Source organism: Pogona vitticeps, chromosome 8, assembly GCF_051106095.1.
Source record: "Pogona vitticeps strain Pit_001003342236 chromosome 8, PviZW2.1, whole genome shotgun sequence".
NCBI classification, from domain to species: domain Eukaryota; kingdom Metazoa; phylum Chordata; class Lepidosauria; order Squamata; family Agamidae; genus Pogona; species Pogona vitticeps.
In genome coordinates, this window is record NC_135790.1 from 18,380,202 (window position 1) to 18,401,129 (window position 20,928).

At 43.9% G+C, this 20,928-nt stretch overlaps 1 protein-coding gene across 6 annotated transcripts in view; it reads right to left on the bottom strand.

The window, feature by feature from the left end:
* Positions 1 to 20,928, bottom strand: part of KIRREL3 (kirre like nephrin family adhesion molecule 3) — an 846,407-nt gene that overhangs the window by 168,491 nt on the left and 656,988 nt on the right. For all 6 annotated transcript variants that reach the window (XM_078379823.1, XM_072978974.2, XM_072978972.2 and 3 more), the window contains exon 7: positions 553 to 658. In XM_078379823.1, the coding sequence (XP_078235949.1) occupies positions 553 to 658 (106 nt within the window). The remainder of the gene's footprint in view (positions 1 to 552; positions 659 to 20,928) is intronic.

A 20,928-nucleotide genomic window follows, 5' to 3' on the forward strand; every position in this document is an offset into this window, starting at 1 on the left:
ACTTCATAGCCTTGATACAAAGTCATCTACTCCCTTTTGCCGTTTTTGTTGTTCCAGGAGTATGGTAGGACTTTCCAGTTGTGGTCAAATCCTGCCCAATATCATGCAGCAGTTCCTCTATTTCAGTTTATTTCTTAGGATATCGTATCTCTTCCCAACTGTCTTCTCGGACCTTTGTGAGGGCTACAGTCCTGAAGAGAAGTCTGCACTGTGCTTTAAGCCTGCCTACTATTTCCATCTTAGCATGACATTTTCATCCATACATTTTTATTTTCCTCACACAACCACACTGTGATTTCCTCCAATTGATGTTCTCAGATAGCTTCATTCCTTGTGAGAACTCCAGACATTTCTATTCACATCTGGCATTTAGATAGACGTCATATCTAGGCAATGTCTCAGTCAGCCTCAGCTACTAACCAGCTCTTCTGAATGAAATTTTTCTACATGGTTGGTGAGGAAAAGCAGTCACAGGCAGATATTTTGAGGGTGCGAAACACAATGCACACCCATCATCAGCAACATGCAATAATCCCTTCCATATGGTCTTACCTGTACTGAGTGACGGCAGGATTGGCCTTAGCAGAGCAGTGAAACTTGACGGTGTTGTCTTCAAGGACAGGCTGAGGTTCTACTGACAGATTGACGAGAGGTGGATCTGTAAAGAGACAACAGCCAATCCATTAACTATATCACCTCTGTGTCTAGAATTGTATCCTGCTGCAGTGTTCCTTCCATTTCTTGTGGCGTTGCAGTGATGGATGGTTGTGTACTAACTAGCCAGCACACTTATTTAACCTCAGAGTGCCTGAAGTCTAGTGTCCTCCAAGCCAAGACCCTTTTTCTCAGCAAATGATGGCTTTACAAGCACAGCATGTCTGGCAGCAATTATTTCTTGCTCTCCAATTTCTTCCCTGAGTGACTTTAGGAAGGTCATTTTGTGGCTGTGTGGTTTTCCTATCTATGAACACAAGGGCTTTGTTCACTCAAATCACTAGCTCTGTAAGCTGAAGACTGTAACACTTTAGCTTTGTGGTGTAAGAGCTAGTCTACACATCAATGCAAATCATGTGGCACTGTTTTTCTGACAGTGGACCACAGCAGGCTGTACCACATCAAGCTGAATAAATCAAGTCACTGACTTAGGGCAGGTCCACACTGGCATATAGATATGATATGTGGATTACTAAGGGCATGTTTTATTTTTTGGAGAAAAAAGCCTTTGCAAATGTTTTTCACTCGGAATGGTCCATTCTTCCCCCTTTAGAGTTGTCACATACAGGGGTGGGGGCTCAAGTTGCAGGACTTGCTGTCAAGCTCGATTTAAGCCACACCTATGATTTGACTTGGACTTGACTCAGGTTTCCCCCCCAATAACTCAGATTTGACTTGTGACTTGGAACCTACCCATTCCCTCCTTTTATCCTGGGGAAAAGAACTTGTTTTTAAAAGGACCCGGGACTTAGGACTTAGAACCAAAGACTCCATCTCAGACTTGGGTCTTGGGATCAAAGACTTGGATTTAGGACTCACCGACATCCCTCGCCTTTCTCGCTGAGCAGTAGGGCATGCATTCTTTTTGGCACACTCATTAGCTGGGACATAGCAGCATCTATATGGAGGGACGTGGTGGCGCTGTGGGCTAAACCGCAGAAGCCTTTGCTGCAGGGTCAGTAGACCAAGCAGTCGTAAGATCGAATCCACGCGATGGAGTGAGCGCCCGTCACTTGTCCCAGCTCCCGCCAACCTAGCGGTTCGAAAGCATATAAATGCAAGTAGATAAATAGGGACCACCTCGGTGGGAAGGTAACAGCGTTCCGTGTCTAAGTCACACTGGCCATGTGACCACGGAAGATTGTCTTCGGACAAAACGCTGGCTCTATGGCTTGGAAATGGAGATGAGCACCGCCCCCTAGAGTCGAACACGACTGGACAAAAATTGTCAAGGGGAACCTTTACCTTTACCTTTTTAGCAGCATCTAGCAGCTGCAGATTATGAGGGAGAGTTTGAGAAAGAAATTGGGGTGGGTAGAGAATGAGGGGAGGGGAACAGGGAGAGGGGAAGGGCGAAAAGGGAAAGGCACTTCCACCCCCACACAGAGAGGAAAAATCTCCTGACCCTCTGCAGATGATCAGGAAAAGCACTTAATTGACAGCTGATGGGGTTACGGGGGGTTGTTTGCTGTTTGGATGGGAGAAGCATGCCAAATGGCACATCGCTTTTCTCCCTCAACCTCAACAGATCTTCTGTAGCCCAGTCCACCCGATGCCCAAACCAGTCAGTCTAGACAAGCCCTTAGTTTCAAAGTCCTGAACAGGACCATTTGGAAGTCATTAATTCACAGGGCCCCCCACAAATCAGGGACTAGATAAAAGCCGTAACAGAATGGAACATGGTAGAGCTGGCACCAGCAAGTAAAAATTGATTCCAAAACTAGCACAGACACAATCAGAACAATATTTTAGCAATCAAACCCATCAAATATCACTGGTTCATGAATTATTTTTATTCAATTTAAAAAAAAACATAGGGAGTGCTCAAACATACAAGCCCCATGCCTTCCACCAGCAGCATAAGGTGGTACAGTCCTGGCAGAGTTTTATCATCCCTCTGGCAAGTTGGTAGGCTAGAATTAGCATCTGGCTTAGCAAGCAGTTACTTACATATAGGGTCATATGCACTCATTAGCTACGTAGCATATCTGGCATCAATAAGCAAGCTCTGAATTGTTAGCAGATGGGTGTTGTTTACAGGAAAGGTGCCTTGAACAGTTCCAGTGGGGATTTCCTTCATTTGTAAACCAGTTACCAATTGCTTGAAGTTATAACCCTTCAGCCATTTTGGACAGTTGTTGGAGGGAAAAAAAAAACCCTCCCAAACAAATCTGTTCTGCTGGTGCAAAGGGGATTAATTCCTGTGTGGCAAATTAAGTTGTCACAGAGAAAATTTGAAACAGGAGCCTTCTGTCATTGAACAGATCTGTTCCCTCTCGTGTGGCTGAGCCAAATTGGCTCAACTTCCCGACTGTGTTCTGGCTGACACAATTGCTGAAGGCGGGTACTCCATTATGTTCTATTTGGCACCTTGTGCCATCAGAGATAGCATCCATGTGCCCTGCTGGTGGGCAGGTTGGGAAGAGTCAACACGAACAACTCCCTCCTCGGAGCAAATCAAACATATGCACCAACAAACCAAACCAAACCGACCCTTAGCCTCAAATCTCTTGGTCCTGTGATGAGCCATTTGTGAGCAGGGTTCTTAGGCAATTGTGTGAGACAATCTGTCCTGCTGGATACCTGATGCAGTCGCACACCTGCTCATAAGACAGATAGCAAGCAATGAAGGGAAAACAGCTGTGCAGCTGTGCTGAGGTACAGCTGTGCGTTTTCTTCAGTTGGGTTTTGGCTACAGTTTTCCATTCCTTTAGGCCAGTGGTCCCCAACCTTGGGCCTCCAGATGTTCTTGGACTACAACTCCCAGAAGCCTTCACCACCACCTCTGCTGGCTAGGATTTCTGGGAGTTGAAGTCCAAGAACCTCTGGAGGCCCAAGGTTGGGGGACCACTGCTTTAGGCTATTATAGAAAGGATACTAATGTCAAGTCTAAGCTGGTGTCACAGGAGGCTCTTCCCAAAACATGGACTGGAGGGGTGAAGATGGAGATGTAGAAGCCAGGCTGACGCTACACCATGGAGCAAAATATGGTAGGAGGAGACATCTGACTCAGAAGCAAGCAGCAGAATCAGTGCTGGAGTTCAGCACTGCCCCGAACCCGGAATCTAGAGTTTCATCTGTGATAGAGCAGAATCTGCAAGAGCCCTCTGCAGACTTTTGCTCCGTCAAAAATCTTAACGCAGTTTTGAAATCCAGACTCTCTGGCCATTGAGGCAAAGGCATCGGATTGCCCCAGCTCCTTGCCTTCCAGCATCAGCGTTAGGATCAAAGAAACAGGAAATGGTGCACCGAGAGCCCCTGGTTCAACAGAGATGCAAATAAAGCAAAAGAGGTTCTCAAGCCAGGGATATCCATTAACTAAATCTTAACCAACCCCCAGATAGAAGTGGATGGTTAACCACCCTCTATTTAATATGGGTGTAATATTAGAAGAAGACAGAGTGGCCGTAAATCCCTTTTAAGGAGATGAATTTCATCCTTTGCATTGTTATCATTTAACGCTGCACAGTGCAAGGGTTGGGGGGCGGGAATCTCCTCATCTGAAAGTGGCATTTCTTCTCTTTCACCACTCTAACCATCTCTGCCAAGCTGTCGTTGGTGTCATGGGCCTTTTAGCTGTCAAGACTCCTGCTTCCACCCCGCCTTTCTCTCTCTCTCTCTCTCTCTCTCTCTCTCTCTCTTTAAAACACACAGATGAAAATGACAGCCACATTTAAGATAGTGCAAAAAGAAGAAGCAAAAAGATAAAAGATGTGTGGGGAGGAAAAAAAGAAATGAATGGCCAAGTAAATTGTGTTCTTTTAGGCTTAAATCCTATTGATAGTCCCATCTAGAGGAGACTCGCTGAGTCCAGGGGATTTACATATGTGTTGACTCACTATTCAGCAAACGATTCAGTGGATAGACTCTAGCTGAAACTATCATTTGGTAGAGATGAGGACTCAAGTTGCAGGACTTGCTGGCAAGGTGGACTTGTCTCAGCTGTGACTCAACTCAGACTTGACTTGGGTTCTTTTTTTCAATGACTTGGACTCAACTCATGACTTGGAACCGAGTTCAAAAAAAGCCTATGTTTTTCCTAATAAGGACTCAGAGACTTGGGGCTTTGGACTTGGGACTTGGTATCAAAGACTTAAGAGTCAGACTTGGGACTCAGACTCAAAGATGTCCCAACATCCCTGCCTTTTGGAGTCAGGCGTTAGTTATTAGTCTACAAGGAAGCTTAGGTTTGAGAGGGGCCAACTGCAATAAGGAAATTTAAAATTACTTTAGAGGTCATCTCTTTGCTTTTCCTAATTTGTCTCTTTCTTAGCTAGATGAACATTCACACAATGACTTCATTTTCTCTGTCCATTAGTCTGAATGGCTACTGTCTCCTGGGGAGGTGGCTAGCTATAACATCTCATTCTGATTTATCACCTTATGTGCTTTGTTTAAAAAGGGTTTATTTTAAATCAAAATGGGCTAGACCCCTCCTGGGATTTGACTTTGGAGTAAGTGAAACCACCTAAGTTGTGGGAGCAAATTGCAGCTAATTAATGAGGTGCCAGTTGCAACTAGATACACAACCAGGCATGTAACCAGCACCTTGTTAATTAGCTGCCATACACTGCCATGACTTACATAGTTTCACTTAATAGTAATTATGTGCCATCAAGCTGATTCTGACTTATGGCAACTTTCTCCAAGGTTCCCTATGTATAAGTATTTACCTACTCATTAGTGGTTTACTTTTCCCTTCTTCTGGTGTGCTTTGGGACTGTGCAGCTTGCCCAAAGCTACACAGGCACAGCAGGGAACAACTCCTAAACACTGGCTCCTTAGTCAGTTACCCAAATCTTTGAGCTATTCAGGCACTCACTGAGCAGTCTAGAACTATCTAGAGTAGAATCCCAATAGGATTCTGGCCATTCTCTTTGCCACTTATTCTAGGCATGCTTTCTTGCATATCCACTAACGACATGGTGTAACACAGTGGTTCTTAACCTTTGTTACTCAGATGTTTTTGAACTGCAACTCCCAGAAACCCCAGCCAGCACAGTTGGTGGTGAAGGCTTCTGGGAGTTGCAGTCCAAAACTCCTGAGTAACCCAAGGTTAAGAACCAATGGTGTAACAGGCCCTGTACTTGTCTCATCCTTTAGTCTTCTGGAACTGCAGAATTTGCTCAACAATCCTTGCTCGTAGATTTTTGAGCAAACTGTGCGGTTCCAGAAGACTTAATGGCTGCTGCATTTTAGTGTGGACTTTTAAGAATGAAAAGCATTGGATGGTTGTTTGCATCTCACTGAGCAATCAGAACAACAGCTCTGCTCCCGTGTGGGTATGCTTTGCTTCTCAAATGGAAAGCAGGCTAATTTTGCGCAGGATCATTTTGTGCAAATTGTGTAGACTCTTGACAGTGAAAAACAACAGCAACAACAAAACAGCATTCAGATGCCAGGGGTGAGGAATTTCATATGGTTTAAAAAACTCCTTGTGGTGTCTCATCACATCAGGAAAGCCTGAATTCAAAATTTATCTGTATTTTCCCATGTCCTCACATTTTGACTAATCACAGCCAGAAACCACAGAGCTTAGAGAAGGAGATAAATGCCACATGTCATCAGGCAGTAAAAGTTCTAGCACCTCACCTTTATTAAATCCACAAATTATGATTCAAACATTTTGTTCTTCCTTGCTAATGACTACTGCTCTGTTTTGCAACTTTGTGCATAGCTTTACCTACTGGAAAAATGAGCTTCCTGACCAACATTTCTGCTGCTGAGATGCAGAAGAAACCTCTTCTGGATGACCAACAGGCCATCTGCTTCACATGAGTATTGATCAGGTGATTGGCAGAACTGTTATACTACTATGTTGTGATTTGAGGTAACCATCCTGAGAGGTAGCATTGCTTGCTATAATGTACAATTGGGTAGGAGATGCGGGTAAAAAGCTGATGAAAGGTGGTGAGGATGCTAGCTGGCTGGATTTGGGAGCCATTCACTCCATACTCTAAATTATTCACAGTCCAACTGTCCTTCTCCTGAGAAACATTGACTCCAGACCCAAGCACAATGGATGGAGAAATGATCATTTCCATCTACTTCTCCAGCAAATTGTTATTATATCAGCGTATACAATCTCATGTATACCCATAGGCCCCATATGGACAAGATGGGCATTGCGTTTCATCACTAAGCAGAAGCAGGAAATCATAGGATCACTGAATAATGAAGTTGGAAGGGGTCTACAGTCATGGTCAAAAATATTGGCACCTTTGCAGTTCTGTCAAAAAATGCTGCCCTTCTCTCAGAAAAATTGTTCCACTTGCAAATGTTTTGGTACTCAGATGTTCATTTCTTTGGTGTGCGTTGGAACAACAACAAAAAACCAGAGAAGAAAAGTCAAATCTGATACAACCCCACACAGAAACCTGATACAATCTGTGGGATTGTATCAGATTTGAATTTTCTTCTCTGTTTTTTTTTTGTTGTTGTTCCAACCCAAACCAAAGAAATGAACATGTGAGTACCAAAACATTTGCAACTGCAACAATTTTCTGAGAGAAGGGTTGCATTTTCTGACAGAATTGCAAGGGTGCTAATATTTTTGGCCATGACTGTATAAGGCATAGAGTCCAACCCCTGCCAAATGATACAGGTATTATCAGAGAGCATCCCGGTTTGCTTCCTCTGTTATTTTGTATCCTCACTATATTATTGGTTCAAAAACTCCATTTGGTCCAGAGGCATTAACCAGGAAAACCCAAGAAATCTGGACATGATGGATTTGCAGGTAATGTGGACACCCATTGTTGACAAGGGAAAAGGGGGGTATTACAGCCTCCTAGAGCATAGATTGAAATCCAGCAGTAAGCTACAATTATGAATCAATGGGACTCATAGGTCAACACTAAATTCTCACTGATTCAATAGGCCTACTTTAGTTGCAACTTAGTACTGGATTTCAGACACGGTGCAGCAAAATATGAGCCCTCTAGATGATGTTGGACTGCAAAATATTATCCTCCCTTGGTTGACTGGAAAGCACTTACGGGAGTTTTAGCACAAGATCAGTAGACTGGCACTTTGCACACCTCAGCTCTAAACCCTGGTCTGAGAACAGTTGGAAGTGTTAAGCCAAGGATTCCCCAACTTGCTAGCTGGATAGTGAGATGGGTACCTGGCTGTGGAGCTAGAAGTTGCGAGTTCCATTCCCCACTTTGCCTTCTGGGAAAACAGCCAGCCTGTGTGGCCTTTGGGCAAGCTACACTGTCCCAGGAGGCCCCTAGCAGAAGGAGAGGGAAACCTCTTCTGGGAACTCTCTATATAGAAAACCCTGGAACAAGTCACTGTAAGTCAGAATTGACTTTGATGGTACACAGTTATTAAGGCTTAAAGGGTGTTATGGTAGAATTCAGTGCACATGAAATAATCTGTGAAATGTGCATGACTGAGAGGGAAATGCGCACAATCACAATTGTTGGTGACAAAAAGATGCAAGGCACATCAAAGAAAAAAAAGGAATGCACCTATTTTAAAAACATGCCCAAATTTGTATGCAAAACCCATCATATAAAACCCAACTATCTAATATAACTAGAGATGGGCACGAACTGGAAAACTGGTGGCTTGGGATGATTTATGGTTTGTGGCTGACCATGAATCATGAACCACCATGAACTGTTGGAAAGACGATTCACAGTCTGTGCCGGAGAGGGCCCTACCTTGCTGTGGCGGGCACATGCTCAGAGGAAGGGGCACGCTCCTGGCAGGGAAGCTGGGTCCACTGACTCTGAGGATGGTACCGGTGGCAGCAGCAGCAGGAGGTAAGTGGAGGCAATGGGGGCAGTGGGAAGGCCATCGCCTTTTGCCGAAGCAAACAAAACATCAAAGGGGGGGGGGATTTCAGAGTTTGGTTTTGCTTTCACAAAATGGGATCCCCAAACTGGGTCATAAAATGAACCCTGAACCAGCCTGGTTTGTTTGGTTTCTTGGTTCATGGTTTGCTTGGTGACCATCTCTAAATGTGACCATCTTTTTTGGATGACTAGCATAATGTGATCATAGAATCATAGAGTTGTTGTAGGGTTGGAAGGGACCTTGGAGGTCTTCTCGTCCAACCCATTGCCCAAGGCAGGAGACCTCATACCATCCCGGACCTCATAAAGGTGTCTGAGTGTGTCAGTGAAAATAAGAGCATTGTCACGAGGTGGCCAGACTCCATCATGAGCTTGGACTCCTAGCATGAACAGCCAAGATGGAATGCTCACAGCTGAGACACCAGACTAAGAGGCATCCATACTTTTCAAGGCAGATACTTTGGTGGAGGAGGCAATGGTGGTGACAAATTATTATTTTTTAATCCTATGCAGAAGGTGGCAATGGTAAACCTCTGTTGAACTTTCCTCACCACGAAAATCCTAATGATGAGACAGTCCAAAATGACCTAGAACAATGAGGTGCATTGGGGACATTTTTGTGATCTGGACCCACGGAAAGGAATCCCTAGGAAAAAAGATCCACCAGGATTTCAATGACTTTCACCAAAACATCAACCTCACCCTGGAGCAATTGACACAACAGGTGCATTTTCTAGACATCGCTGTAAAACTACAACATGGATAGCTTAGTCCTATGCTGTCCTGAAAACTCACGAGTTGATATACCTACTTCCAGCTTCCATCCTGAGCACACAACAAAATCCACTGTTTATAGCAAAGCCTTTAGATACAATTCCACCTTGACCCAACTCTGGAAGGCAGCGGAAGACAGGAGGGCCTGGCGTGCTCTGGCCCATGGGGTCACGAAGAGTTGGACACGACTTAGCAACTAAACAACAACAATTGCACCTGCTCACAAACCCACAAGGTAGAGACTGCAAACTCAAGGATCTACAAAATGCATTCTTCATCCAATATGATTAAGGATAAAATTAACAAAGCAAAGCGGGTACCCAAAGTAACCCACTGCAGGACAGACCCAGAAGAGAAAATGACTGAACATCACTAGTTGTCCATACATAAGTAATCCCCAGCCCATCACTCTCCCAAGCCCTTGGTGGCAGACCTGTACTTCCTAGTAGACAATCACCCAATCTCAAGCAACTACTAACACACAATGGACCACACCAAGCTGAGACAGCCATGACGACCAAATCCTGCTACTAACCCAGATGCCAACTCTGTCCCCACATTTATCCTGTCATCATAATCACAGGACCTAACAATGCCACACACAACGTCAAGAATCTTTTTTACCTGTTTCTCTACCAAGTGTCTTTATGCCATCGTTTGCCAACAATACCTGTAGGACAATTGGGACAATCTTTGTGCGATAGAATTAATGGACACAAATTGGACATCAGGAATGGCGATACACAGGAATCTGTTTCACGTCATTTTAATTTACCTCGACACTCCGGGTAATTTCAATTTTAGAGCTAATAGAGCTTGAACTATCTCTGGTGGGTGGCAAAAATGATGGAACCGAGGCTGTCCGGCTTTGGGCCCATCATGAGAAGGCAAGAGTCTCAATTCTGGGAAAGGAAGAAGTCTAAATACGAGATGGGTTACTGCCTAAAGGAAGCCATAGTCTTATGTCTAAAAGAGCTGAGGTGTTGAGGACAGGGCATTTTGGAGATTTCTCATTCACATGATCACCATAAGTCAGAAGCAACTTTACAGCATGTAGCAACAACATCAAATGTAAAGGACAGATGGAAACACAGGTGTGATCCAAAGAAATGCAGCAAAATCAAACCAGTGAGGTTTCCTACCTCCCTGGTCTCGGCTAAGCAGCAGCGGCAGTAGTCAAGCTGTGAAAGGAAGCTGGATGGAAGAGAGCGAACAAATAACTGGATGGGAATGTGTGATGCCATGGAAGACAGTCTTGTTCTTTGCTGGTTCCAACTTCATTAGAGAAGCTGCTATTTTACCAAGCCAGAATTCCTGCTTTGTTGGTAGCATAGCCACTTGCTTTTTGGCTGAGAAATTATGATGAGAAATTATAGGTATTTCCAATTTAAACTAATCTCATTTTAAAATGTGCAATCCAAATTACAATGAAGGCAGGCACAGGTTGGAATATAAATGAGAAGGATTCTCATAACAGCCTCCAGATATAGTGCACTCCTAATTCATTTGCAGGCATCCTGACACTTCTTCTTTGTTAGACAACAACAGCTAATCACCTTCCTTTATTAAGAATGAATCACAATTCTCCTTACTAGCTTCCCTATTGTTTGCTATTTTAGTGGCTGGGTTTCAGATGTACAGAGGGATCCTCTTTCAGATGTATAGAGGAATCCCACTCTTGTTAAATACTGTATATATATATTTAACAAGAGCGGTCTCCTTAATGTATTTTTTTTTCAAAAATAGATTACCAATAGAAATGAATAACACTCCTTGATCTTTCCCTTTGCAAATGAAACCGTGTTTTCTAATGATCTGGTAATGTAAGCCAAAGGTTTCCCATCAGAAATCAAGGAATGAATTTTACATAAGTGGTCCTTCAAATGTAATGGAATTTCACATCAATGCAACTGATAATTCACACTTGGCTTTCTGTAATTTGAATACCTGAGTCTGTTTTGCTCATCTTTTTAGCTTGTGAGGAACACATGGTGTGATTTTCAGAACTTGGAGAAGTATCTATATTGAATGACAGCTTCCAGAATCCCCGAGGGCAGAAATTCTGGGAACTGTTATCTCTCAGACAAAATAATAATAGAAATAACCCAGAATGGGCTGCAAAGGGTCTGGTGGACTCTGGAACTCTAGACTGTCCTTGTCTTCTACAATGACACTGTAATGAAAAAGCAATCTTAGATCCCATAATTTTCTCCCAAGTTCAAATCTGAGAAAGGAAATTTACACAAGGTGAGTAAGGAACAGCTGGATAGGATACTGTTGGTTGTAAAGAATTCTCTCTACGTTTGCTGTTCTCAGTGATTGAGGCTGCCCCAACTTGACAAGAAACCTTAGTGAAGAATTTTGAAGTCACGGGGAATTCCTTTCCACCAAGAGAAACTGAGACAAGAAATGCTTTTTTTTTTTTTTTTGCAACAAGGTTATTTGCACAGACTGCCTGCACACAACTAGAGTTTTCCCACTGAGAAGCAAAAGCACAATGCACATGGCCAGCAGACATAGAGCAAGTGAAGAAAGACATGGACAACTCCTCTTCCTGCTTCTGATCCTGAAATATTCAGGCAAGAAAGCAGCATCCATTATCATTTGGTCCAAATGGCATTATTTGCAGCAAAGTCTTCTTGGTGTGCTTTGTGCAAATTTGCTTAATTGGTGTGAAAAATGTATTCGTATTTTCTTCTCATCTTGAGAGTGCCATGAATACCTCAGCCTCTTCTGAGATCAAGAGGATACCTTTGTGGTTCTTCATCCGTACTTCTGAGGACAAAAGAGGTGGGAATTCGCAACATAAATGCCTTTATTGCATCACATAGCTAAATGTCCTATCAAAAATGTCCATTCACTCCCGGCTGTGGTCAGGCCTACTCACTGGACTGCAAGCCTGCATAGGGAAAGAAGTTCGCTTTCTCATAAGCATTCCCACCTGTCCATCTTAGATGACAACTGCCTTTCAGGATCCCCTGGCATCAGAAAGTATTGAAATGTTTTATGAAATAGGCAATACCTCTCCCATCTTCTGCTCTTCTTTCTTCACTCTTCCCTGTGTTTTGGCCCTTTTCAACTGTTGTCTTAGCTTCTCTTATCCTTCCCAAACAGAAAGTGGGTCAGCTCAGCTAGCGTCGTAGAGTACATATCATTGTTCATGCCCTTGGAAGTGAGGATGAGGAACTGTTACTTTCTCCTTCTTGCTGTCGAGGACAATGAGATATTCACAAGCAATCTCAGCATCGTTCTCATGGTGGAGAGAACGGCCTTTTGACCAAAATGCCTAGGTTTTTGTGCAAAACTTGCACAACTGCAGCCAAACTAAAAACGTCAAGAATTCTGAAGCACCAGAAGTCTTTTTTTATGCATTTCTTCACAAGGTAGACTCTCTGTGCTTGCTGTGTATGCTTTGCAGGAGTGTTGGGAAGTCCTTGGGTTCAAGTCCTGGGTCCGAGTCTGAAGCCTTGGGTTCGAGTCCTGAGTCCCAAGCCTCAAGTCCTAGTCATTTGCCCCGTCCTTCAGGGCAAATGACTCGGGACTCAAGGATTGAGACTCGGGACTCAGACGCAAGGACTCAGACTGCACATGGGCCACCCAGCTGATAGGCTGGTGCATGTTCAGAGGCAGCAAGCCTGGTAGGGAAGAGGCAGAGCCAGAGCCAGCCTCTGCCTCTGCCTCTGCACATGCACCAGCCTATCAGCTGGGTGGCCCATGTGCAGAGTCAGCAACTGACTCCTGGGAGGGAAGCCAGGCCTGCTACCTCTGAGGGTGGCATCTGTGATGCTTTTGCTCCTTTACGTGAAAGAATATTCATTTCGTGCAAATATAAGGTAAAGGTTCCCCTTGGCATCTAGTCCAGACATTTGCAAAGGGAAAGATCAAAGAGTGTCTGACTCTAGGGGGCGCTGCTCATTCCTGTTTCCAAGCCATAGAGCCAGGGTTTTGTCCGAAGACAATCTTCCGTGGTCACGTGGCCAGCGCGACTGGACACCGAACGCTGTTACCTTCCCACCGAGGTGGTCCCTATTGATCTAGTGGCATTTTTGCATTTTGCATGCTTTCGAACTGCTAGGTTGGCGGGAGCTGGGACAAGTGACGGGAGCTCACTCCGTTGCGTGGATTCGATCTTACAAATGCTGGTCTTCTGACTCTGCAGCACAGGCTTCTGCGGTTTAGCCTGCAGCGCCACCATGTCCCTTGTGCAAATATAATGCTGCTCAAATTAATGGAAGAAAGTCTTCTCTTTGTCTTGCTCTTTGCTGGAGCTGAGGAATTCCATGGGGCTTTCAAGCTCCTCATATTGGTGTCTTATCTGAATGGATAAGGTAAAAGTAAAGGTTCCCCTTGACAATTTTTTTTTTGTCCAGTCGTGTTCGACTCTAGGGGGCGGTGCTCATCCCCGTTTCCAAGCCATAGAGCCAGCATTTGTCCGAAGACAATCTTCCGTGGTCACATGGCCAGTACGACTTAGACACGGAACGCTGTTACCTTCTCACCAAGGTGGTACCTATTTATCTACTCGCATTTGCATGCTTTCGAACCGCTAGGTTGGCAGGAGCTGGGACAAGTGACGGGAGTTCACTCCGTCACGTGGATTCAATCTTACGACTGCTTGGTCTTCTGACCCTGCAGCACAGAGGCTTCTGCGGTTTAGCCTGCAGCACCACCACGTCCCTGAATGGATACGGTTGGGAAATTGAGTGGGTATCCACTTCACCCATCCTGCAGCACCAGAGGTGCCAGTTGCTCAGCAAATCTTTTAGAAGACACAAAGGACATGAATGTCTTCTCTACTCCATGTAAACCTAGTCACAGCTAAAATCCAGAAATCTGGCACCAATTCAAAACATGCCAGATTATACGTAGTTTTGGAAAATGTGGGTCTCCTGGTTGAGGCCCCAGTTCCTCCATACAAATTTCCTCCTCCTCCACAGCCTTTTAATAATTTCCACTGCCTCTTGTTTTTTTGAAAACAAGCCAGAGTTGTTAACATAAACATGGGAGTGTTAGCCTAGCAGTAGAAAGCTGTGAATGCTGGCAGAAAACTCAGGGAGAGGCAGTAACCTCGCTCTGCTCCTTCCTGGCATGCAGGATGTGAATTTCCATATAGCCACTGGGCTCTGGCAGTATAAATAGTTTATGGCATATCAAACTATTAAACATGATTTTAATCCCACTTGTGATGTTCGGCACATAACTCACAGGAGGGCTGCTTTGATGTGGCTGGTGGAAGGGAAATGACTTTGAACAGATGTTCTAGCTGGAGCCGCTTAGCCTCTCTGTTACAAACCTCAGGTCTCTTTTTTTGGGGGGGGGGGAATGGATTGGAAGGAAAGCTGGTCTGACTGTGCAGTTTAATGACAGGTTAGGCATGATGTAGCTTGCCTTCATCTTGAGAACCAGTGATTCCCCGATTAACAAAGCCCAATTTTTGCTAGCATAGAAAGTGGTTTCCCATCACTTTACTGTACTTCCTTGGAGCAGGGTCAGTCCACCCGTGGGATGTGTGAGGTCCCCAGGTCTGCACTGTAGCCTGCCTGATCCTACCCTGACAGTTCAGCCAATAGGTCATTTCACTGTGTTCCTTCCAACCTTGCCAGACATGAAGGGGTGGTTTTCTTAATATCCTACAATTCCAGTTTTGTGCCCTAACATCCCAAAATTAGGCAAGGGAATACTGTAGAATAGCCAATCATATCTTCTAAAGCAGTGGTCCCCAACCTTGGGCCTCCAGATGTTCTTGGTCTTCAACTCCCAGAAATCCTGGCCAGCAGAGGTGGTGGTGAAAGGCTTCGGGGAGTTGTAATCCAAGAACATCTGGAGGCCCAAGGTTGGGGACCACTGCTCTAGAGGACACAGTTGGCTGTTTTGGGCAAAATCTGTGTGTTGATTGGAAGGAGAGGATTGTCAGAAAATGTTACCTTATAAAATACCAAAGAAATGGAGGGGTCCCTGGGTCACTGGAAGTTGCTCCCTGCTCTAAATGGATTGAAAAAAGGGTGAGACCCTTATTAACAGATGTAGGTATTTATTACGTCCTTTTAAGCATTAGGGAACATTGCTTTTGCCAAGCAATATATATGGTTCTTGATTCATAGAACGAATCCCTTACTTGTGACCAAGACCACCAACATTTGACTCAGTGTAAATGATAGATAGCATTTTATTTGCATTAGCCATAGGCCCTTAGCAAGACTCAGTGCAAATGATATGTAGACTACAGCTTTCTACATAAGACTAAAAAATATTTTAAAAATGGCCAGCAGCAGCAGCCAGCTGAACCAAGCTACTAAGGAGGAGTTGGAAGGCCCCATGGCCCTAATTACAAAGCAAAATACCTGCAATATCATCCCGTTTCACACTGAGACGGGTGCCTGCCAGATTAGAAATGGCTGGCTTGGGAAGTCAGTCTAATCAATTAAGGGGGGGGGAAGCATCTGGAAGCACTGCATGCAACCCAGCAATTCTGATTTCATTTCATAATGGACAGATGCCCTAGACTGATTGGCAATGCCAATGGGGAAGTGGCATTGTGCTGTGCCCCTCCCCCTCCTCCCAGGCTGTTTTAGATTTGGGTCATTTTGCTTCTCAGCTACATCTTCCCAGGTTGAAGGCAATGCGGGAGACCTTTCTCAGCTTCTGAGCCCTTCTCTCCCTTTACACTGAGAAGGCAACTGTCAGATCAGAGAAATGGTCCGGCAGATTCATGGGTTACTTTCCAAAAAAAGGCAGGAAAGGGAGGAAATAAGAATGGGAACCAGAAAGCGACCTTTGAGAAGGGATATCAGACAGGTCCATTTCATTATGTTTCCAACTAACAATTACTAAACACAAATGCTTTCATACCCAGATGACATGAGAAGACTAGTTCAGCTCTACAAGCGGGGTTAAATGCACCAACTCGTTAAGAGACAAGCATTCAAAGCCTTTGGCCTGCCTAGATAGATTGATCTGTCAGTTCTGCTGTCTCCCACATTCAAGTTTTAAAATCTTAAATTCCTTGCATCACAAATTTTGCAGAGTTCTTATCAAGCGAAGATACAAAATGAAATCCACACCTATTCCTACGAGAATCCTGTGCACAGGTGAGTCCCTGCCACCTGAGACCTCTTTCTGTTATAGACAGATGAATCCATCCTGTTATTATCCTATCCCTCTCAATCAACCATGCACTGCTGCTAAACCGATAAGCCCATTAGAGGCCATTAATTGACAGATTCCTCTAATGGTCGGATAGGATATTATTATTTCTTTCACAGTATGGACTACTTAATGATTTGGAGTAAAAAATTGGTCTTGATTGAATCTCTCTCTTCTGATTTGTTCCTCATCGCCTTCGGGGATTCAGCGCACGTTGCCGGCCGTATACTGTACAGCATCCCATAATGATGCCTCCAGTTCTGTGTTGTTGTTTTCTCCCTGCATTTGAAGCTGTTGTAACTGCTGGCTGGCTGCAGGGAGAAAACCCCCTGTACCATTATCTCATTTTATCTTGCCAGTTCTGTCAGGACATGCTAAAGAAAAACTGGAGAGGCTGTTAATCTTTCGGCAGTATAACTGGAAGTTTAAAGTGGTGATATTTTTTTTTTAATTTTTTTTTCCTGGCCTTGCATTTGCTCAGCCAGTTTTTAATTGGAAAGAGGAAAGCAGCTGGCATGCTAATACTGAATGACTTGCTTTTGCAAATTGTTGGTAAATACAGATGCAGGAATGTGAGGATGCAGCTGACAACGGGTTGTTGGAGAGGGTGGAGGAGGAGGAGGACAAGGGAAGGAAGGTCAGTCCAGATTTGACAGCAGTAAATACCAAAAAGAATGGAAGAAAGGCAGATGTGTCTTACACAGTTCCTCTCGCTGCCTCTTTAGAAATGCCAGCTTTATTGAGTGCATCGCTAGACGTTTCACAAATATGACTCCTACTGGATCCAGTCTGAGATTTATTCGAGACAGTGTGTTTGGCAACTAAATGAGGCTAGGAAGGGCACTGGAGCAAGAAAATGAAATACTTTCAGACAACGGAGGAAACCAGTGATAAAAATGTAAACAACTGGCAACATCTATTTGTTCGGAGAACTTAATAGGGGGGGATTTTAAACAACAGTGGTTCACCAGTGATTAAGAGATCTAATTCTAGGAAGAAAAGAAAAAATTCCCAGCCCATTAGATTGAACTGAGCAGCTTTATTCTGTTTGATGAGGGTTGATTTAAGGTCGATGAAGATCAGAGGTGAATAATGTTCACACATTCAACTGATATCTTAATTCCAGTTAATCAGTGTTTATATAGCTTAGGGGAAAAAAAATCTAGAACCGAGTGGGCAACAGCTTCAGCCACTGAACTGCAGTAGCCCCAGGTGGCGTAGCTATTGGTGGAGTGCTGAAACAGACCATAGTTGTCCACCCTCATTCATTCATTCATTCATTCATTCATTCATTCATTCATTCATTCATTCATTCATTCATTCATTCATTCATTCATTCATTCATTCATTCATTCTATTTGTACCCCACCTATCTGGTCAATACTTCTAGAAGTATTACTGAATGAAAGGGAAGGATAACATTTCTGAGGCTAGAAGCATAAATATTTGTTCTGATGTAAAAAGTGGAGGCTTAGATGAGTACATAATAGCAAGAGGGGTTGGCAAAAAGGGTCTCTTTGCGCAGTAAAGAAAAAGACTAAGAGATTCAGAAATGTGGAGGGTCTGAAGGGCCTTTTCAGCCGGGATGATTTGTGCAGTTGAGGGCTAGAGATACAACACACGGCAACACACTGTGAATGAGTGTTGAGAGAATGGAAGGGGCTTATTATGCCCCATGGTTGTCCAAAATGCTAGGAATGGGATTTTCCTGCTTCAAAGACTCTCGCCTCCAGAATTCAACAGGGATGGGGACTTGAGTTATGGGACTCAGTGTCAAGTTGGACTTAAGTCACATCTATGACTCACCTCTTTTTGTTTTAAAAAAAGTGATTCCTGACTTATAACGTGGAACCCACCCACCCCTCTCTTTGTTCCTGGTGGGGGGAAAGAGCTTTTTTAAAATAGGGACTTGGAGTTTGGGCCCTTGGACCTGGCATGAAAGACTCGGACTTCGACTTGGGGATTTGAGACCAAACATCTGGACTTAGACTTGGACTCAAAGACTTGCCAACATCCCTGGAAAGTACAAGTCACAAGGAAAAGAGAGGTTTCTGCACCACCCTTCCACTCTTTCAGGTCTGAAGGAAGGAGAGGGAGCCCTGTCGCTCCCTGGCAGTACAGCGAAGCGACCTGTAGGTGGCTGAAAAGCTACTTGGGCGAAGAAGTTCTGTGAGCGGCTCCCTGTAGATCCTAATGGGTGGCAAGACCAAGCTTTCCATGGAGCCTTGGAGCAGCTCAAAGGTAGCCTTGATATACAGTGGTGCCCCGCATAACGACGACCCCGCTAAATGACAAATCTGCAGGATGATGACTTTTTTGTGATCGCAAAAAGATGTTTCCTATGGGGGATTTTTGTTTGCCGACGATTAGGTCCGTGCTTCGCGAACCATTTGTTCGCAAGACGATGATTTTTCCAGCTGATTATCAGGTTCCTAAAATAGCTGCCCTGTGTTTTCCGGACCCAATTTCCGGGCAGCCATTTTAACAACTGATTGGTGCTCAGAAAATGGCTTCCCTATGGGCGATCTTTGCTGGATGACGAGGTAATTTCCCCATTGGAACACATTAAATGGGTTTCAATGCATTCCAATGGGGAATTGTTTTTCGCATGACGACAATTTTGCTTAACAGCGATTTCAGGGAAATGGATTATCGTCGTCATGCGGGGCACCACTGTACTGTCAGCAAGCAGGAGTCCTTGAAATATGAGAACTGCATCCCAACGAAGTAGACCAACAGTAAACAGATTTAGCTTTGTTGTCAATACCAGTGTTTCCCTTACAGACACAGTTTCTGCCATTTAGATGACCTTGCATAGAATCACAACCCTGTCTTAAATTGTATTGTATGTGAATGCAGTTCTTCTGCACAAGAGGCCACCAGATTGAAATGTCATTGCATTTGGCACTTAACAAAAGGAATGTGGGGAAAAGCAGGAGTTACTGCCATGCGGAAGGAGTGACTATGACATTCAGCCTTTGATACCTATGCTAGACCTATCGCAAGCTACTTGCCAATATTGTGGTAGATTTCTAAAAGCATGCTAGAAATTCAGGACATGTCTCAAAGGAGTCTTAATACATAACAGATATCACAACTGAGTTCTAAGAAATTGTCCTGATGTTTTTTCATAATATAGTTAAGTCTCAACTTCATGTTCTGACTTTTGGAGCTGCCCATGCTTACCCCCTCCTCTAATTCTTTCTCAATATTCAACAATATATTGGCCCAGACCCTGCTGCGCAGTGTAGTAAACTGCAATGGAATAAACCCATTGAATCAATGGGAATTTGATGACTCGACTCCTCATAAGTTCAATTGATGGAAATAAGCCTACTCTTACTTTAATATAAATTCTTATAGAGTAAGTAGGTCTACTCTAGTGTGGTTTTCTACGCTAAGCAACAGGATTTTTGCCATTATCATTTTTTCATCCACAATTGTTGGGTTTGTATCTTTTCTCCTGGACTGGTTTCTAGTTCACCATCCTATGAAACTGTTGGGTTGTTTTTGCCATGATTTGTGATAACTAATAGAAGTATAGTCTTCAAATAACACTAAGTACTAATTCCCATCTGTTTGGCACAGATTAGGTCTCATCTTGAGTACTGTGTCTAGTTCTGGACATCGCATTTTAAGAAGGATGGAGACAAACTGGAACAGGTTCAGAGGAAGGGAACTAGGATAATTAGGGGACTGGAAACTAAACCCTGTGAGGAAAGACTGAAAGAACTGCGCATATTTAGTCTTGAGAATAAAAGACTAAGGGGAGATTTGATAGCCCTTTCCAAATATTTGAAAGGTTGCCATACAGAGGCGGGGCAGGATCTCTTCTCAATCATCTCAGAGTGCAAGACACGTAATAATGGGTTCAAGTTACATGAAGCCAGATGTTGTCTAAATATGAGGAAAAAATGTCCTAGGAGTAGTATGACAATGGAACCAGTAACCTTGGGAGGTGGTGGGCACTCCAACAGTGAAGGCATTCAAGAGAAATTTAAGCAGCCCCCTGTTCAATATACTTTAACGTGGATTTCTACACTGAGCAGAGGGTTGGACTCCATGGCCTTATAGGGCCCTTTCAGTTCCATTCTTCTATTCTGTGAATTCAAGTTAGAGCCAACCTCCTTCCATTAGTCTTCCTCACTTCAATCACAACAGATAACAATGGCATCCAGATGTGTAGACTCAGCATCGACACCCCACCTTTGCCCTTTTCTTTTCTCTCCAGACGTTCATTTTCAAGTTGCATCTGAAGCCTGTCAATTCCCCTGGCAATAACCTTCAGTAATTCAGAGAGCTAAATCATCTAGACTACAACTGCCTAGCAATCCAATGGCTGCTGTGAACACTTTTCTTCACCTTTGACACATGACTGATGGAAGGTTGCCTTACAAAGAATATATTCATTCAAAATATGGTTGCTAAGATAATCTGCCATAGTGGCTTGCTCTGACTAGAGCACCTTTACTTTTTGATTACAAGACACATC